Source organism: Atractosteus spatula, chromosome 21 (assembly GCF_055471065.1).
Source record: "Atractosteus spatula isolate fAtrSpa1 chromosome 21, fAtrSpa1.hap1, whole genome shotgun sequence".
Lineage (NCBI taxonomy): Eukaryota > Metazoa > Chordata > Actinopteri > Semionotiformes > Lepisosteidae > Atractosteus > Atractosteus spatula.
Window position 1 is genome coordinate 8906853 of NC_142726.1, and position 19138 is coordinate 8925990.

General features: G+C 38.9%; 1 protein-coding gene across 5 annotated transcripts in view; it reads left to right on the forward strand.

Moving 5' to 3' along the window:
• Positions 1-19138, forward strand: part of piezo1 (piezo type mechanosensitive ion channel component 1 (Er blood group)) — a 75886-nt gene that overhangs the window by 17704 nt on the left and 39044 nt on the right. For all 5 annotated transcript variants that reach the window (XM_088939037.1, XM_088939033.1, XM_088939034.1 and 2 more), the window contains 4 exons: positions 5717-5812; positions 17226-17348; positions 18251-18293; positions 18730-18892. In XM_088939037.1, the coding sequence (XP_088795163.1) occupies positions 5717-5812; positions 17226-17348; positions 18251-18293; positions 18730-18892 (425 nt within the window). The remainder of the gene's footprint in view (positions 1-5716; positions 5813-17225; positions 17349-18250; positions 18294-18729; positions 18893-19138) is intronic.

Below are 19138 nucleotides of genomic sequence, written 5' to 3' on the forward strand. Positions count from 1 at the left end.
TTATGTTACGTCACTAAGGGTCATGGTTGGTCATGACATCATCAGGTGTAGCTCTAAACCCATGTTGTGTGTTTCTGGTACTGTAGGTCATTCCAGCCCTGTCAGTAGGTTTATGACAGGTGATGTCCAGGTGGTAAGAAGTCTAGATGTACATTTCTCATCAAACTGCAGACTGAGAGGGGCCGATTTGGCCATTATGTCACTGCAGAGTTAGGGATGAATTCATTTCATGATGCCCTGATATGGGTATTGGAATGCCAGGGCATCCTGGTTATCAGAGCCCTATCCCAGGAACATTCCTAAGTAGTGGCTCAGAGGAGCTGCTAGATTTATCTCCAAGGCAAGAGAAAGGTTATTCTGCACCTCCTTTGAACAATTAATTCTATGCCTAGGCATGACCTTGCTGCTATGACTGGAACTGTTTATCTCCTGGTTTGCACCTTAAACATTCATTAATGTTGTAGGTACTGTAGGTAATGTAGGTTTCCAGCACAAAATCACATGCGAGTCCTGAACAAAACGGTTCTCAAGGAGATAAAAAAATCATTTCAGTTAAAAACTTTACTTTTTTTTTCATTTTGCAGTTTCTGCTCAAAGACGTTTTTATATTTCTGAGAGGACACTGCTGATAAATGTTTTCGGAGGCAAAGACACTTGGCTTATCCAATTAAATGCTTTTAAGCAAAGCCTTGTTCATTTTGACTGCCAGTGCAGCTAGAGGGACTGCCAAGTATCTAAAAATCATGTAAACATGGAGGGCCATATATTGTTTAAAGTACCTGTTAAACTAGTGTCCGCAAAGGTCTATGTGACACTTTCCAACTTTGTTGGAAGAAGAAATGTAACATGAATGCAGCCTTAGTGCTGTGGGCATTTCGTTCCCGAAGAGCAGCTGAAATGAGGAACGAGTGTAAGAGAATTATGGCTCTTGGGGAGGCAGTTCAATTAACCTGTCTAGGGAGACGTCTACAGGCTTGTGCAAGCTGTGCAGTGAGTGCCAGATGCTGAAGCGCTGTGGCTTTCAGGGATCTTTTAATCACCCGCGGAAGATACTGTTCTGATGAGTACTGCTTGGCATTTGGTCAGTTAATTATGACATTTTCTTCAATCCCTAAAACCTATATGTACTCATGCCAGAGTTTAATTTCTACTAGTTATTATGGTTAAAGGCACTCGTATTTGGCCTAAATGGAGTCTATAACTTTCTTTGATGTAAATGGTGTAGAACTTGTACAAGAGTGAGACCATACAGTTCCAGAAAATTTCACAGTGTAACTTCCAGATGGTTTTGCAGATATTCTACTAACCCCAGTGTACTGGCTTAATGTCCCTCTGTGCTTGTCTGGACTGCCTGAGGTTACCCCTTCAGTCAACCGATGAAGCAGTTTCTTACTTCCGTGTCTGACCTGCTGTGTTGGGGGGTGTTGTTGGTGTACAAAGGCTGCTGCGCATCACCTAACATATCTAGGTTTCCGAAACAGAAAAATAATTTTATCCTGTCCTGCTTTAAAAGTTATTTGCCAGGGACTACCAGAAAATCCCACTCATGCGCCAGCCGATCCAGTTAAACTACGGACATGGGTGACAGAACAAAATTGTTAAGGTTGTAAATTAGTTCAGAACTTGGAAAAATAAAGGCTTAAGGAGCGATCCTATGACTAAAATCTTGCCGTGGGAAACTGGACTACTAAAGCATAAACTGATGTTCATGAATAAAGTTTTTAAAAAATTGTACAATTTAAAAAAAACGATTATCATCAAATCGTTGATACCGTTTAAAAGCACTTTGGGATCTTGTGGGATGAAAAGTGGCATAAGAATCTATTATTTTAAATAAACTGTATCAATATCACCATCTGTCCATCCATGACCAGAAAGTCATTAATTCCTGGTCAGAATTATGGCAACCCAGAGCCTGTCTTTTAATCAAATCAAATAAAAAATGGCACAGGTCGGGACTGCACTCTTTGGGAGGTGGGAGGTAACCAGAGCACAATGCAGAGAAGTAATTCCACATGATGCAGAAATGTAATGTAAACCTTTTATCGTCTCATTGTTCTGTACTGAACTAATCAGTGCTTTGGATGCTCGAGTTTCTTGTGCTGAACAATGGCTATGTTGGCCTGTCTTCAGGGGTTTAGAGAATGATGTTGAAGATGCCTTAAACCTGTAATTAGTCATCGTGAATAGTGACATCTTTCACGTTCGACTCTCTTCACTGACCTGTTCGCTGACATTCCAGGGGTTTTCCAGTGTTCCACCCGAACAACTTCGAATGAAATGTTAGAAAAGAACCAGCACAGACATTTCTAAATAAAATTGCAGACTGTTTTATTTTTACATTTGTCTCCTTTGTTCAGATATTGTCCTCTCTTGCAAAATGTGCTAATTCATTACTGTGGAGCAAGAAATTAAGGCTTTTATTGTGTTACTGTGGGGAAAATAACATGTTCTTATCTCCAGTTCTAGCACAGCTGGAATGTTAGCCATGGGACATTACTGTAGAAATTCAGGTGTTTGTGATCTATTGTATACATAAGCAGCTGTGTTATGTAAATAAAAAGATTGCACGTAGCAGTGTTGTTATTAATGCCTATAATGAAAAATAGGTGCAAGATTTTATTTAAGTTTCAGCCCATCAACTTCTAAGAAGTACTGAGCCCCAGTTTTTGTGTTAACTACTTTCTCAAACACTTGACAAGAGTCCAGTTTGATCTTGCCCTGATACATAAAATAATCTACCCAAAATAACAGAACATCTTTCAGTCTTGCACACCCCTTGGGTGTGTTTTGCTACAGGAACAAGTTCCTGCCCAGACTTCTGTTGGTTTTTCCGCATTAAAATTACCATAATTTTGTGAAAACACTAATGCAAAGTTTTAGCAGTTTAGGTCCTCCCCTTTGAATTTGCTGTGCAAAAGAATTGAAGGCAATCCATGTTTCTTTTTATTTTACAGAGACCATCAAAGAATGGTTCCGCTTTGTGTCCGTAGCAGTAACTGTTACTGTGTTGATTAAGGGCTGCTTTAGTCATTTTGATGTTTCACTGAATTCCTTTGCCCAGTACACTTGAGCTCATTGACCTGCCTAATAACTAGACTGACTGCATCTTATTGACTAAGCAACATTTCATTGGAATTCCTGGGTTTCTGCCTCGTCATGCGACAACTGTTGCAGTAACAACATGTTTAATCAATAAAATCTTCAAATATCCATTTAAGGTAAAAGTAGGAATACAGCTTAAAAAAGTCTTTCAGTTTAACCAATGGATAAAGAAAAACATTACACCTGCCAAATATTATTTGATTTAATCAGGACATATTTGGATGCTTATCAGTCATTCAATGCAAATACTACTGGTCAATATTAAATTAAAAAGTTGAAGCACCGGTCTTCTGTATCTTATCTATGATTTACTTTAGCCGCTCAAAGCCCCTGTCGAATGTCTTTGGAAGGGTGTTAAGCTTGTGATCAGTGGTAATCTTGATTCAGTTTTATTTCATTTGTGTTTCTGTCTGTATAGTCTTTGTGTAGGTCTGCCCAATCTTTCAGGAGAGACTGATGTGCGATAACAAGGCACAGTAGGTTTTCATTCCTCACGCCAGGAATGTATTCCACTGTTCAAACAAGTGGAATTCTTTTGAGAAGCTTTAAATGAGGTTGTTTTTGTGGAGCAGCTGTGAAGACACCTTACCTGTTTTTCAGTATTTTGTTGGTTACAAAGTGCTTCCCTATCATGAATGTCAATTCCAGGACTTCTAGAATCTAGGTGTTGTTTTATTGGAGAGCTACAGGAAGTGAGCTTGTCTCAAAAACAAATGACAGAAAATCCAGAGAGATCAGCTTTATTGCCTGGCGGGCTTCATTCTTTTGGTGTAATATTAGTCATCAGTGGTAGAGTGACATCATTTTAATTTTAAAAGCTTGCTATGAATTACATTTTTGTTCTATAGTAAGAGTTAAAAAAATAAGAAATTTTGTTGAAAATAAATGTTGATCCCCATTTATTATCATATTATATTATTATTATTATTATGCTTATCATATGAAACAAAGCTAGCAGTTTGCCTAATTGCTTTTAAAAATAAAAAAGTGTTAGCAGTAGGACAGGGATTGAACCAGAGAGGGTTAAGGTTCAGGGAAGTAAAAATGGTAAATACCAATACCGATAATAAGGCAGTTCATTAAATATCTGTGCTGCTTGCTGAGGTTCATACAGATTGTGTTGCACTCATGCAACAGATAGCAGTAGCTCCTGGATACCCTGAGGAACAGCTGCATTCAGCCAGCATGGAAAACCAGCTCAAGGCATTATTGTTAGCCAAGTTTAATTATCCCCAAGGTTACCAGACAACTACTGAGTTACTTAATGTATTAGTTTGCAAATATTAGGACAAGAATTGGAACAGATGTCAAGATGAACGAATATATTTACCAACAGATGTGAAGCAACAAAGAAAAAATTAGTCACACTTCTTAAAATATGAACAATTGTGAAATAAGAAATCTCTTCTAATGAAACTCAACTGGAGCCCTGTTCTTTTCCCCGAATTGTCCTATAAAGCATATTTACCTCTAAAGTATGCATCTGTTAAGTAGCTGTACTTAAGAACAAGTAACTTGACCTACCTGCTGTGCTACCAGCAGTCATGGACTTCGATTTGAACACACATTTGGAATTGTCTGGCCAGAGGTCATCTGACCTCAGAGTTGTTCTGCCTTCACGAAGGTTTGCTATGTTAAATATTTACACATTTTTCGCAGTACAGTGTTTACACCATGCGCACTTTGCTGTGGGCCAGTTTCCCAGGGTCTGTCTCATGTTGTATCTTTATTTTCCCTCCCTTTCACTCTGGTTTCAGGGTGTCTGGAGGGCCATGATGTATCTAGATAGGTCTCCTCTCCTTGTCCAGGAGGGCTGGTGGTGTCTGCAGGTTTTCCAGGTCTCATTAAAACACTGGCATCTCCAGAGCTGGGAGATGTTGTTAAATTAAGCCAATGAGCTGAATTGAATCTACAGACATGGTGGCCTATTGATGAGGGATTGGATCAGACCACTGATGTCTGAAGACTACTGTTTAAATTTGGGGATAAAATTATATCTGACGGAAGAATACAGGAGCCTTTTAAATTCTCAGGTCCGGAGCCAAGGTGTAGCATGCTGTGAGGATCAAAGCCTCTTCCTGAAGAGTGTGGAGATGTCTTGCTGTTGGCTGCTCAGAGACACTACAGTTGTACACCTCCCCACCCCTGGCAAGACTTCACAGCACAGCACTGTGTAGTCCAAGAACACTGCTCACTGCCTTTGGATTAGAGGGCTTTCATATCTTCATCAAACTTGTGCTGAACAGATTGTTTTGCATTGCATAGATCCTTCTGTGCTGATTGTTAATATGTTTCTGTAGTTAAAAGGGGCAAATGTCCTACTGTGGGACACAGAATACTAGACTGTCTCAAAATAGATTTCAGTTTCAGTCATATATATATATAAATATTGAGATGGTTAAATCTAGAAAAAGAATTCCCATGGTTATTTAAAAATATTATTATGGTTAAAATTGAAAAATACATTTCCAATGGTTATTTGGTTAAAAATAAATATTGTAAAAAGTAAAATTTAATGTTTCAATAATTACACAGCAGTAACAGCAGGTTTAGCTAGAAGCAGGTGTGCCGTTGACTGACACTAACAATCTTGTTCTTGGTCTCTCCTCAGCCTGCCTGTTCCGCTACAATGCCCTGTCGTTAGTGTACCTTCTTTACCTGCTGCTGTTACCGTGGTTCCTGAGGCCCGATGAACGCACTGTACGAGGTAAGGAACTTTCCTTCTGAAGTCTTTGGAAATGGCCATGAAAAAGCATAATAGAGCTCTCTCAACAACATTTCTGTCTTGCCATCTCTGTGGATCTTATACTCTTAACAGTGCTCCAGTGTGATTGTCTCTTCTTCTTTGGCATGATGTGCTGTATACTGTGTACACCAGGTACCAACTGAAAGTGCTTTAACTTTGCAAGAAATGTGGTAAGATTTCTGCATGGCGAAGCAAAATGAGTGTTTCAATAGTATCCTCAATAGTATTAGTTTCCTGAAATGTTTTTGCGCTATGGAATAGGTAGGACGTTTTTCTACAAGTGAGCACAGTTTGGTTTGACAGTTTCATAAAGCTACCAAACATTTTAGTTACTTTATTTTAGTAGAGCTACTATGTCAAGGGTGATTTGTATAGACCTAAATACAGAGCAAACACCAGATCCAGATGTATACCACAATAGTGTGTCAGTGTGGCCACTCTGAATCTGAAGTCGTAAATTTACTGGTTACAAACCCAGAGGCCAACAGCCACTCCACACTGCTGTTGCTGTTGGAGTGCTCAGAACCCATATGAGCAGGATAGGCTGAAAGGCCTCGTCTCATCTGCATCCTGATGTTCTGTAACAAAGAGGATTTGACTCTTTCTGCTTTCCAAGGGGATCAGAGTTGGCTTAAAGCAGAGTAGGTCAAGTAACCTGCTGAACGTCAGACAACTTTTCACAAAGATATGTCAATACATTTTCAGTAAAATTAGAAATTGTGACCAGAGATGGTGCTTTTACATAATACACATTTTTTTCCTGAACATACACAAATTGCGATAAAAAACTGCCGACGGACTAATATTATAGGAGATATGCACAAGTGCAGTGAATATTGAAGTACTCTGCTTTTTTAGTTCCGTGTGAATCTGTGAATCTACTTTTAACATAATTAACATAATTAACATATTAACATTAACATAATCCCTATGTTAATGATAGACTTGATTTCTGACCCTTGTGTGATTACAGTAAAACTACCGAACTCGTAAATATTTTTTTTAAAAATTAACTTCCATTCTCCTAAGCACTCCATTTTGGAAAGAGCAGCAGTAATATAAAGAAAGAAGGCTTAGCAAATGCATAGCTTATTTTAGATTTGACTAATTTATCCCACCGAATCATCTGTCTTGAGGTTCCTAAGGACAGTTGTGTTTCCTTGTGTGCCCATCTAGAGATCCACTGCCCATGCACATTGAACTGAGACAGGTACCTCAGTTTCTTCATGCTGAATAAGAGAATGAATTGCTAGATAGATAAGACTTTATTTATCCCAAAGGGAAATTGAGGTGTTACAGCAGCCCTTCGAAAGTCCATGACCATTTATTTAGTCTTGCTGGTGTTTAGCTGGAGATGGTTAAGATGACACCACTCCACAAAGTTGGTAATCAAGCTCCTATATTCCTCCTCCCTCCCCTTACTAATACACCCCACAATTGCAGAGTCATCCGAAAACTTCTGCAGATGACATGCCTCAGAGTTGTGCTTGAAGTCAGAGGTGTAAAAAGTGTACAGGAATGGAGCAAGGACAGTCCCCTGTGGAGCCCCAGTACTGCTAACAATCTGTTCAGACACACAGCTCTGTAGTCGTACATACCACAGTATGTAGTACGACCTGCAGGTCAGATAGTCTATAATCCAGGACACCAGGGGAGTGTCCACCTGCGCCACCCTTAGCCTATCTCTCAGTAATGGGAGTAATTTTACTTGTAAAATACTGTAAAAAGTTTACAGTAATTTTACTAGTAGAATTCACTATAAACCTTCCAGCTTTGCACTGACTGAACTGCGTCACCTGGTGACCCATGAGTCCCTGGTTGTTCTGACCAGAAGCAATGAGAAAAGAGCAGCAGAAATGGTCATGTGGCACAGAGCAGCACTGAGGATAAGACTGAGGATACCATAGATGAAGCCCTTCTGGTTTGTACACTCCTTACCACCTACATCTAAATCTGAACTGCAAAACCCGAAGTCACAAATAAAACCAAGACTTCACATTGGATTAGAGGATTTCTTTTTAGCCCCTCTATATTGGCGCCAGAGCCAAGGGCGTTCGTTACTGGGCGGGTTAAGGATAAGGTCCAGCATGGTGGCTTTCACTGAGCTGCAGCATCTCTCTCAGCTCCCGTGCAGTCTGTGACAGCTGTATTCCAGGTGAAAAGCAGGCCCAGAAAGTGTGCCAAGAGGGTCGGGACATGGGGCTGCTGGCCTGCTGACAGAGGATTTATCTTGTGGTTCAGGACCTGCCAAAACAAATCGTAGGTGATTATAAAGCTGGTCTCTGCTTCTGTAAGCATCAATACATGTGCATAAAAATGACTAAATTGTGCTGAGGAGTCACTTAAGAAGTATTAGCAGTATCCTAAGGCTTTTTCAACAAAGCTCATTTTTGGCAATGCTTTACACCCTAAAACAAAATGATAATTGCAGTATGATACGCTATAGAACACAGAGCCTATGCAGTGACCACTGCAACATCAAGATGAACAGCGCATGGACAATCCCTATTTCTCATAATCCAATGATAAATCCGGTTCTTGCACTGCTTTTCAGTTCACAAGTAAAGGTGAGTCTGGGCAAAGTGAGCACTTTAAAAAAAACGTGTGTGGAGTGTGGGAGTAAGGCCGAAGCTATGGCTTTATTGCAGACCAAACTTAAGTTTTGTTTAAAAACCTGTATCTTTTAATTTGTTAACATGTTAGTTACATTTTTGCATAGTATAGCCTGTTGCAATGTAAGTCAATAATAGACACAGTAGTCTGCGTTACTGTAGGAAAAAACACAGCAGAGACCTCAGAAAGTGTGCACTGCCAGCCCAAAATGGTCCAGGGGTTTATTTGTCTGAGCTATCAACGGTTTCACGCTCTGGAGCCTCTTGGCCACAATCAGTTCCTGTTTGCGATAAGAAAGAAAATGAATTGCAGTCCATTGTATTTTCCTACTTCTGAAAAATAAACATGGGCCAGATGGACTCTCATAGTGGGTCTCGCTGTTTGTCTTTATTGGCTTTTATGTTTTATTTAGCATCAATTTGCCTGTTTTAAAGGATGGTCACTGTTAAATATTTCACAGCCTGCGCAGGCCACAGCAGGTCATGCAGACTGGTGAACCGCAGGTTTGTTTTATATACAGTAAAACAAGCATTACAGTGCTCAATAGGAGAATCAATGTAAGAGGTCAGAGATCTATTTCAGGATCAATCTCTGGCAGCCAGAATCCCCTGTTGGAAAATACTGAGAGCTGCCAAGCCTGCAAAGTTGAAACCTGACAGCAAACAGTATTAGCAGTTTAATGAAAACCATCTTGTTTGTTCTTTACTTAAATTTATTGCCGTTATGGACTAAAACAGAGGAGTGCAGATGTGTATAATTAGGAGTCTGGGGGTGTGTAGCATACAGAGCTGTGCTGGGAAAAGACTGGATGTTCTGCAGTACTACATTACAGTTGCAGGATTATTATTTTTGTTATTGCTCCCAGGCAATATTTAGTCATCTATTACGTGTATGATGGTTTTTTTCCAGTTTTCCCCATCTCTTGTCTTGGATTAACAAACACTTGAGAGATCTCTCCCAAGTGAAGCACTTAAACAGTGTAAGAGTTTTCTGAAGATTCTCCCACTGCATTCTCAGGGGTACAGTATACGTTTGTCCCAAGGCCCATTGCTATGTGCATAAGTGCATGCTTCCTTTGTGGATGCTCATTTTAACAATGATAATAACCAGGTGATGTCCCAAGACACAGCTGGGTCATTGCTTGATCTATATTTTATAATAATAATAATTCCATACACTTATATAGCGCTTTACAGTATAAAGCGCGTCTGAGAAAGATGTGGAGTTGCACTAAGTGTCATGGAGTGATTTCACTATTAATTTCAAATTTGCAGTATGGCAATAAAGAGTACACACATATATAGCACATTTTTACTTTACTTATTAATAGATATATAAACTGTGACTGAAGAAAGGGATAAAGCATTTAATGTTAAACAATTCATTGTGCATGCCAGATCGACTGATGATTCCTAAACTCTTTTCTGATTCATTAACAGAATCGGTTTTAGCATTTCTGTGCAGCAGTGTTTTATTTGTTTAAGCCTAAAATCCCATTTCAAGTTTCTGCACCTGTTATCTTTTGTAATGTGCTTCCTTGCATTTTGGAGTAGTAATTTCGACCTTCAGTTCCTCAAAATAAAAATAGCCTGTAGAGTTACTGCATAAAACAACCCCATTTGCTTAATGTTAAACCATGTATTCTTAATGTGACAAGCAGCTGTCCTAAAAGTGTAGTTTGTCTTGACCCATGCTGTCAGATGCTGTCAGTACCAATTAATAAAGGAAAACAAAGGAGAGAGATTAATCATTTAAAAATATTTGCTTTACATATTGGAGCTGTCCTGACAAACTGATCTCTGCAAAAGCAGTTTGCTGTTTAGTCTGTTTTTTTTTTATTGCTGGAGCTATTTACAGACGTAGAGCATCAGTGTTCATGCAAAGCTCTTAATTATGATTTTTTATGTTTTTTGATTATATTAACTATTTCTTATATCAGACATTTAGACACTTATTCTGACTTTTGTCTTGAACAATACATCCATAAACCTCCAGTACCCTGCCACACATTGGTTCTGTCAAAGAAACTGTGATAATTCCATATTAAGTTAATGTACTGAGCATCAAAAGACATCATTAGTGAGAGAGTTGATTGATTAGAAAGGTGATTTAAGCTGTTGGATGTGAGAAAAGCTTTCATGCCACAGTAACCTTGGAGGCTTGGCTGTCAGTGCACTGTTGCTTACTGTCTGGGGTGCTCATAGTCAGCAGTTTGTAGCCAGGTAAGATGGTACAGCCAAACAGTGCATCAGTTATAAGCCCTGATCTGACCTATCATCATCACCGAAGTGTGATGGTTGGAGTAGTTGGAGTCTAGTGGTTGATGGCAGTCTGATTGCGCAAGAACTGGGTCCTCAGTTGCAGGCTCACCCTGATGTGACAACACAAGTAATTGCCTAACCAAGGTTTTCTTGTGAGATTAGTTGTACTACAGTATTACTGTAATACTGTGGATGCCGTACCAGGTCTGAGCCCTCTTGAACATGTACATGAACATGTATGGGCTGAGCTGGGACAATGTGAGGCATCTAGGGCTATATAATAATCAATATAATTTATAGATGCGTTTCTTTCAATGTAAAAACTTACATTAAAAACTGCTGGACTATTTGTCTGTGACTACATTCATGCCATTAGTATCTTTAGTGTTCAGCTCTCTGTTGATAGATGATAAAATATATCTAATGTCTATCGAGATCTTGTTAATTTTTAAAATATATTAGATTTAGTAGCTTCATGATATTTCAGATTTATTTTCAGAATTTCTTTTTGTAGTTTTACACATTAACTTCTTAAATGGAAATAGAGTCCTAGAAAAGCTAAAGCTTATAAACTTCTCGTTCAGACTAACCATCTTAAACATTTGAGATGCAGTATTAATTCAATTAAATTAGTGAATAATGTTTCAAATGAATGCCATTTTTTTGTCTGGTACTATACAATCATCTGTAAGGTAAGGATCTGCCAAACAATTCTTCCTTGTACATCTGTGTTGGGCTGTTTTTGGATTGTCTTTTAAAAGAACAGTGATGAATTGATGAAGCTGTATCTTTTTCTTGTTTGGATACTCAAACACTGCATGATTCTTGCACATTGTGGGCTTTACATTGTCTTTGTTCCCTAGTTTAATAGACTTGTGAACTGTGTCAGTAAAAGAACTGTGTTGTGAAAGCCTCTCGCCTTGTAGAGTACTGTAACAGCCTGTACAGCTGTACTGAGTGCTATAAAGTGAGTTTTAAAGCCTTTATTAAGTGTGATTACCATGTGTAAGGAGTACATTTTGCAGTGTTGTATGGCACAAGCATTTTAGCACTTTATTTCTGCATCATCACTGACAGTTCGCAAATAATCTTGAAGGTTTCATTGAATCTTTGACTCTTTGAATTTGAAACTTCATCATTCTGCATTCCTTCCGAAATCACACCAATAAATATATTACAGAGGCCTCCTGTTTCTAAGTTCTAGTTAGGAAACCATTGTCAGTTGTTCAGTGCACGCTTATTAATTGATCTTGTGCAGATTTCTAAGTTATGGCACACTTTTAATAATTTGTTTCAACAATAAGTTAAAACTGTGGAAACCAAATGCGTAAGCACCATGTCTGTATTATCTGTTCAGAATTGTTCAGGTTGAATCACTGAAACAGTAAAGAAGAGCTGAATTATTCTTGAGTTGTATCTGGTGAATGCCCCTGGCTCTAGAAAGGAATTGCAACTCCAAAGATTTTTGTTATTTCCGTACTTTTGTATAAAGTATAGTTTTTGAAAGTGTCCTTGCCCTTGAAATTCCGGAAATAAAGAAACAGGAAGGCAGGATATAAAGGGCACTGGTGAAGGAAATGTGGTTTAAATAGCAAAATACAGTATGTATTTATTTGCCATGAATTAAGTATGGCAGTTATTTAGCTCATGGAGAACAGCTCATCACCCAAAAGTCCAGAAAACAAAATGTTGCAAAGGAAAAAGTAATAGGTTTATTCCATGCTGAAAAAAAAGAAGAAAGAAAACACAACGTTTCGGCCGTGGAGCCTTCTTCACACCTGGTGGAGAGACGCCCCTGTCACCCTGCCAGCTGTGAAGCTCAGGCTGCGATGCTGTTAAAACAAGTGCTGGAAGGTGGGTGTGGGGTGAGTCCGTACCCTGCCCCATTTTGCCACAACCGTACTGGGAGAAAGTCTAGCTGCGAGCTGAGAAGTGAAAAAACGAAACAGGTATTAGGTACTGTAATATAAATCAACATTGTACTGCATTCTTTTCTGCAAACACTGAAAGTTTCAGGGTCAGAAAGTTAGAAATGTTTTGTGAGGCCATCCTCCCTTCTTCTGCAATTTTGCTTTTTTTAAAAATAATGTCGACTATTATTAGCAAATCCAGTGGCAGAGTTTGTGCATTGTTGTTTTAGCAGAGTGTACATTCAGACAGTAACATAATCTACTCAGCACATAATGTCAAGCACTGACAGGACAAAGGCAACCAGCCAGGTCGCTCAAGGCAATTGATTTCAGTCTGATACACACAGCTGCATCCCCACAGTGCTTATTTAACTGGGATGACTCTGATCTGTAGAGAAGATCAGGAAATCTACAGAACCACAGGAATGCACACTGAGCCATATTACCCATCACTACGCCAGGGAACAATACAAACTCCTTAATTTACTCAAAAGCATTTGGGTTTTGTTCTCTAATAAACACACATACCAAGAATAAAAAAAAACAAACTTTCTTGAAGATAGAATCCAAAGCAATCTATGTTAAGCTCTCTCTTTTGAATTGTCCTGTACACTACAAGCAGAACTGAAGCAGAACGTGATCACGTGTGCTTAGTTAAAAGGATGTAGAACATAAATCACAAGGGGATGTGTTGTGCAGGTTGGTTTCTGACCCGGAATGCTGCAGAAATTTAGCAGAGGCTTCTCTCTTAGGGCTCTGCCCCGTTATGACGTGGGAATAGTGCTGTTATCCAGTTGATACAATGGGGTCATGCGTCCATCTTCCTGTGGAATGAGTGAAGGCAGACCCTGCCCCACCGCCTAGCTGCCCTGCAAGTGCCAGCCACTTCCTGTCAAAACACACTTTTTAAGACCTTGTTTATTTAAACTGGTAAAATAAGCAATGCATTAAGCACTGTCACATGGCATTTATGAGACATCAGGCAGTTTGTTTTTGGAAAGACTCCCCCTTAATAGGCAATATGAATTAAAGGGAATATGTAATTTATTTTTAAAAATACTCTGTGCACTGTTCCTATGTGCACCTTGCAGGGGTATTATTTTTTTTTTCGATGAATCATTATTGAGTTCAGTTTTTTGGAAACGGTACTGACCACAGAGCAATTCAGGACAGCTTTAAAAAACAGTAATTAATTACCAGGCCTTGGTGTAAAAAATCTGAAATCTTGGAGGGTTCAGGCTTCAGGAGCAGACATAAACTATTATGACAGGTGTTATTTTTTTTCCTTTCTATAGAGTGGGGGCAGTTTAATGACTTACAGTTTCAGTCTGACCCCCACACTTCCCATAGAACAGAGGGTGTAACAGGAAGTCAAGTTTATAAAACATTGTAAGCTTGTAGAAAAAACTTTTCTTAGTCATATCCTCTTCTATTAAATTGCATTTTAGTATTCTTAGTAACATATGAATTAATTATTTAAAATTAGACATAGGCCATAGAAGAAAACATAATTTTTTATGAACAAACTTTATTTCCTCATTTGACAAGTTAAAAGAATTACAATGGTAATGCAGAAAAAAGACACAGCATATACTCTTCAGATTTTCCACCACTTCACCAATATACAGCAGAGACTTTTCTTATCTGTCGGCTTCATGAGGTTATGCACTCTGTGTCTTGTGTTACTGTGTCGTGGCTGGTAGTGGTGAGTAAATCTGCTGGGTAGAAACCCACAATTTTGGTTTTGTCTGCTGCAGATACATTTGAAACAGGCCTGCTGTTCGGTCGGTTAGTCTTTCATGTCGGAGTCTGGAAAAAGCAATAAGCAAACCGACTCCATACGCATCACAAGGTCTTCTCTGCACTTGATAGGCCAATTTGTGTCCTTTTCTTTCCAGCAAACTCTTGTCATGTGGAACTAGGATCGTGACCAGAGAGCACGGCGACTAAACCACAGTCCCAGTCCTTCAACATTCTGCTGCCTGCTCATCTATTTGTACAGTATAACGAAATTCACTACCATGAAGTGAAAAAATAGAAACGGGAGAATAAAAACAAAAGAAAATACAAGTCGTAGGGGAGTCTGTGTTTGGTCAAAACCGTGCCCGCTGAAGAGTATATCTTGGATACTCAATCTTGTTTTGCACCTCCATTAAAAAGAAGCTTTATTGCAGTGAGTCAGTGGCTGCTCTGGGCTGGATCCAGAGAACTGCTGCTGTAAATCAGGTTCACTCTTGGACCAGCAATGCTTCAGTAACATTACGAAACACAGACTGCCTCTAGTCACCAGTAGTGGAGGTGATACAATCATGATTACTGCACTTCTGTTAGAGACACTACGCAGAGTAATGCATTCATTAATCATACTAAGACACTGGAAAGGCTTTAAACTAAGATAGGTAATGGGGTTTTGCAGACTTATTGTATTATTACTAGTATTAAAACCCTTTTCCCATGTTGTTAAAATTCTGCTGTGAGAGAATGTTCCCATTTTTTTCTTTATAATTAAACTTGTAACAGATTAGTTCTTTTTTTATTTTGATTTACAACGTGAATGCAAAACTGACTTTCTCGTGGGAAGATAATGCTTTAGAAAGGAATGCATTTTGTTCTAATTGTTCTAATGTCTGTTTTAAGTATTATAAAAATAAGGAATTACTTCAAAGCAAAGTGTTTGTTTTTCAGTGGTTGTCATTCAGTTGTTATCGGGTTTTGACAAGTGCAGAGTTATCTTAGTGATTTTTCTCTCTCCTGTCTCTTTCTCCCTTCTGCCATTAGACCTAGGGGGATAACATTTCTTTTTTAGATTACGTTTACTCAAGGATTAACTAAATGAAAGCAAAGGTCAATTTTTAACAAAAGCACCAGGAACCAAACAAGTAACTGTAGCCTTTCTATTCGGTAATGGAACATTCTCAGGTGTCTTTATGTAGTTTCTAGGAAAGCAGATAGAGAAGGGAGTGCAGTTTTCTGTCCTGATAATGTGAAGCCCAGAACTGGCAGCAGTTCATAGGATAAATGAAGAAAAACAGTACAAACAGTACAGTGGATAAGCTGAATTTGATTTGTTTGTCATTTGTGTAGTTAAAGATAATGCAGTGTACAAACACAATCATATCAATTTCAGTTTTTTTTTTCAAGTTTGTGAAGATGCTTGCCCTAATGCCAAGCCACACGAATGGCCTTAGCGATGGATGTGTGGGTGATTTTCACTTGTTCTTAGTGGTTATTTCCATCTTTCATCTTTTAAAATTCTGTGTATAGAATTCAATACATTTACCTCTTTTTCAGAAAGTGAAACTTTCTGTTGCCTTCTGTTGGGTAAGAGAAGAAATGAGGAATGGATGCTTGAAGCCTCTAACTCTTGTCAGAACATAGAACTGATGTGATTCATGTTCCAGCCTGATGAAGGGGTTTTGAACGGGAGGTTTTCGGGATGAATGTGGTTTGAAGTACTGTATTTCTCTAATGCTGATCTGCTCGTTTACTTAAAATGAGATTAGAGAGCAGCAGCTTGGGATCCACAGGGATGAACTGGGGGCTTTGGATAAACATCGCTTTAAACTTCAGAGCTGAGCTTTGAAGGGAACGTCACAGGTACACAGACTACGGACGACACTCAGGAATATTCAGAAAAATTTCACTTTGTCTACAATTGTAATTATTATTGTATCAAACTATATAATTATATAAAATTATTGTATTAAAATGGAGATGTTGGTTGTTAAAATTCAAAACAATTTAAAATACATAAGAATTTTGGAAGCACTGGAATGGTTTTAACAATGACAACAACTTTAAATCTCGACATTTTGTGGCAGCTCTTTTAATACACTCTCAGTCCGGCGAGTGGAGGGTGCAGTGAGGAGCTCATCTGCTGAATCTATTTAACTTTCAGAAGGTCGCCTTCACTGGAACTTATTAGAATAAAAGGGCTCTTCAGTTGTATTACTGCCTTTTCTGGGCATTCTAAAATATTAATGCTGAAAGGAGAAACCCTAATGCCTAAAGGAAATACAAGTCAATTTCTGGGGGGCCTGTGGGGTGGAGCCTGTGTATAAATAATTCTTAAATTATTAAAAACCAACAACCTAGTTATCACTGCCAAAATCACAAGAGCTGCATACCACTACCTTGTAGTAGCTTATTTTCTCCAGCTCGGCTCACTTTCACAAAGGCTTCTGTTATGAGTCTTCTGACTGCCACTCTACGATAACCCTGTTTGTTTCTCTCCTTTTTGTCTCATTTGCCGTAAGCACCCACGTTTGTAGTACTCTTTTCAAAAACGTCTGTCGGCGGTATTGCTGTGCCCATTTTGTCTTGGCAGTCAGCAGTTTGTTCTGTTCATTACCAAAATTCTTTTAGTTTTAACTCGACGTAAATTTGGGAGCAGCCCAAATATTTTGGTAAAGCCAAAGAAACTGTTTTAGAGGCTATACAGTATATAAGGGAGGGAGAAAGGGCCTGCTCTGACACGGCGCACAGCTGCTTTCCGTACTGCTCATAAGCTCATGGTGCTGTAAGGGTTCCCTGTGGTTGTGCAATTCTGATGTCTTCATGTGTGTTAGTGTTTACGTCTCTCGCTTCCAGGTCATACTGGGCGTTTTATCAAGGCCCTGTTTGCCACCAGTCTGGTGTTCCTGTTGGCTCACCTCACCTTTCAGATCTGCCTGTACACTGTTCCTGGCCTGGATGATGAGCTGGGATACAACTGTGAGTGCTACAGTATCTTACCTTTTCTAAAAACAAAGCCCAGACGGTATCTGCAGTTACAATTTGACACAAGAAAAATGACACAAGTATGAAGTACATAGAAGTGTATTTAAAGCCAAGAATGGGTATTTTTTTACTCAAAGGGTTGTAGGAGAATGGAACAGGCTACCTGTTCAAGAAACAATTGGTTGAAATTCTTATGTCAGTTAGCTTTTATCTACCAAATAGGGTAGATGGGTTCTACAGCCTCAATTTCTTTATAACCTTTCTTATGTTCTTGCATTAAAAACATTGTTTTTTGTTTATATAAGAACATCTGATTCTTTTTTTATTTTATTTATGTAATAACATCTGATTTTTGTTATATTAAAGTAAAAACAAATATCGAACATTATTTTCTGATTGAATACATTGTGGGAGTCTAAATGGTTAAAAATAATATCCTCTTTTCTCTAATTCAATCACTAAATTTACAGTCTTTCCAGAATCAAGAAAGCAACATCTGTACAATACAGCTTTGAGCTCCATAGAAAGAATAAGAATAAGTTAAAGCTAGCTTAATGAATGATGCGCTAAATGTGAAAAAAAACATATATAGGCTATAAAATTACTTTCTTACGTTTAGCATTTATTTAAGCATTTCTGCTCAGAATTGACCATATTTGTTAAAATAGGCTTTATTTTCATTTGCAACAAAACACTGTACCTCAAGAAGGCTAATATTATAGTCTTACTAAACGTGTAGTGCTAGGATCATATTGGAACATGTTTGAACAGGCAGTAGTCCAGTGCATGTAGATTACTCACTGCTCCCTGATAACCTCTCCATTCTATGCGATTTCTCTGCTTTGCGTGCCTTTTTGCAGTTTTCTGCAAGGTCACGTCTCGTTCTTGTTTTGCAGGCAGCTCCTGGGAGCCTCTGTCAAGACACGTTGGAGTATCCAGGTATGCCAGGAATGTCGGAGACAGGTTGGGTGTGTTTATGGAGCATGCATAATCTTTTGAGAGCGAAATGTTCCGATTTCCTCAGCTTTGGAACGGAGAAGATGGAAATAAGCAGAGCCTTGTTGGGCTGTAGAAAGGTGAACTACACGTGCAGGGGGACATCCCAGACACTGAAGAAAGAGGAGGCCAGTTAATCAAATCCACACTTGATTAAGAGATTTGGTTCTTCCATAGTCTTCCCAAAGAGAATGATTTTGACTGGAATTTGCATGTATCAGCTTTGAATATAGTCAGTGTTAACTCCCAGAGTTGAGCTTGGATTCTCTGCCCTGCATAAGCCCCTTGTCTGTGGAAAGATCTTACAGTAGGAGTTATTACATATGGCTGATTTCTAGAATCGGTTGGCTTGACCTCATACCCTCATCTATCATGTTAGGCTTCCGCTAGATGACTTGTGGAGCACTCTGCGACTGGTGGTCCCAGATGTGGGCATCTTCACCGTATCGCTAGCAACCCTGATTGTGTGCAACTGTCTGCTCCGAAAAAAGAAAAATGGGCAAGGAGACGGCCAGGCAGCAGACACAGAGCCGATGCAGCAGGTGAGTGAAAGACCCCTCCACACTATCACGGGTTTCTGAGCAACAGATGCATCTTCATATCTCGCAGTCTGAACTGATCTACTTATTTCAGTGGTAAGCATGAGCTGAATCTTTTAAAAATGCATCGGTGCTAAGGGGTGGTTTAATTTTGCATATTGTACAGTGTACTGTTTTGCATATTGTACTTGTTGTGTGCAAGAGTAATGTTATCATGTTTCCTCAGTCAGGAAAATAAAAAAGCTGAAT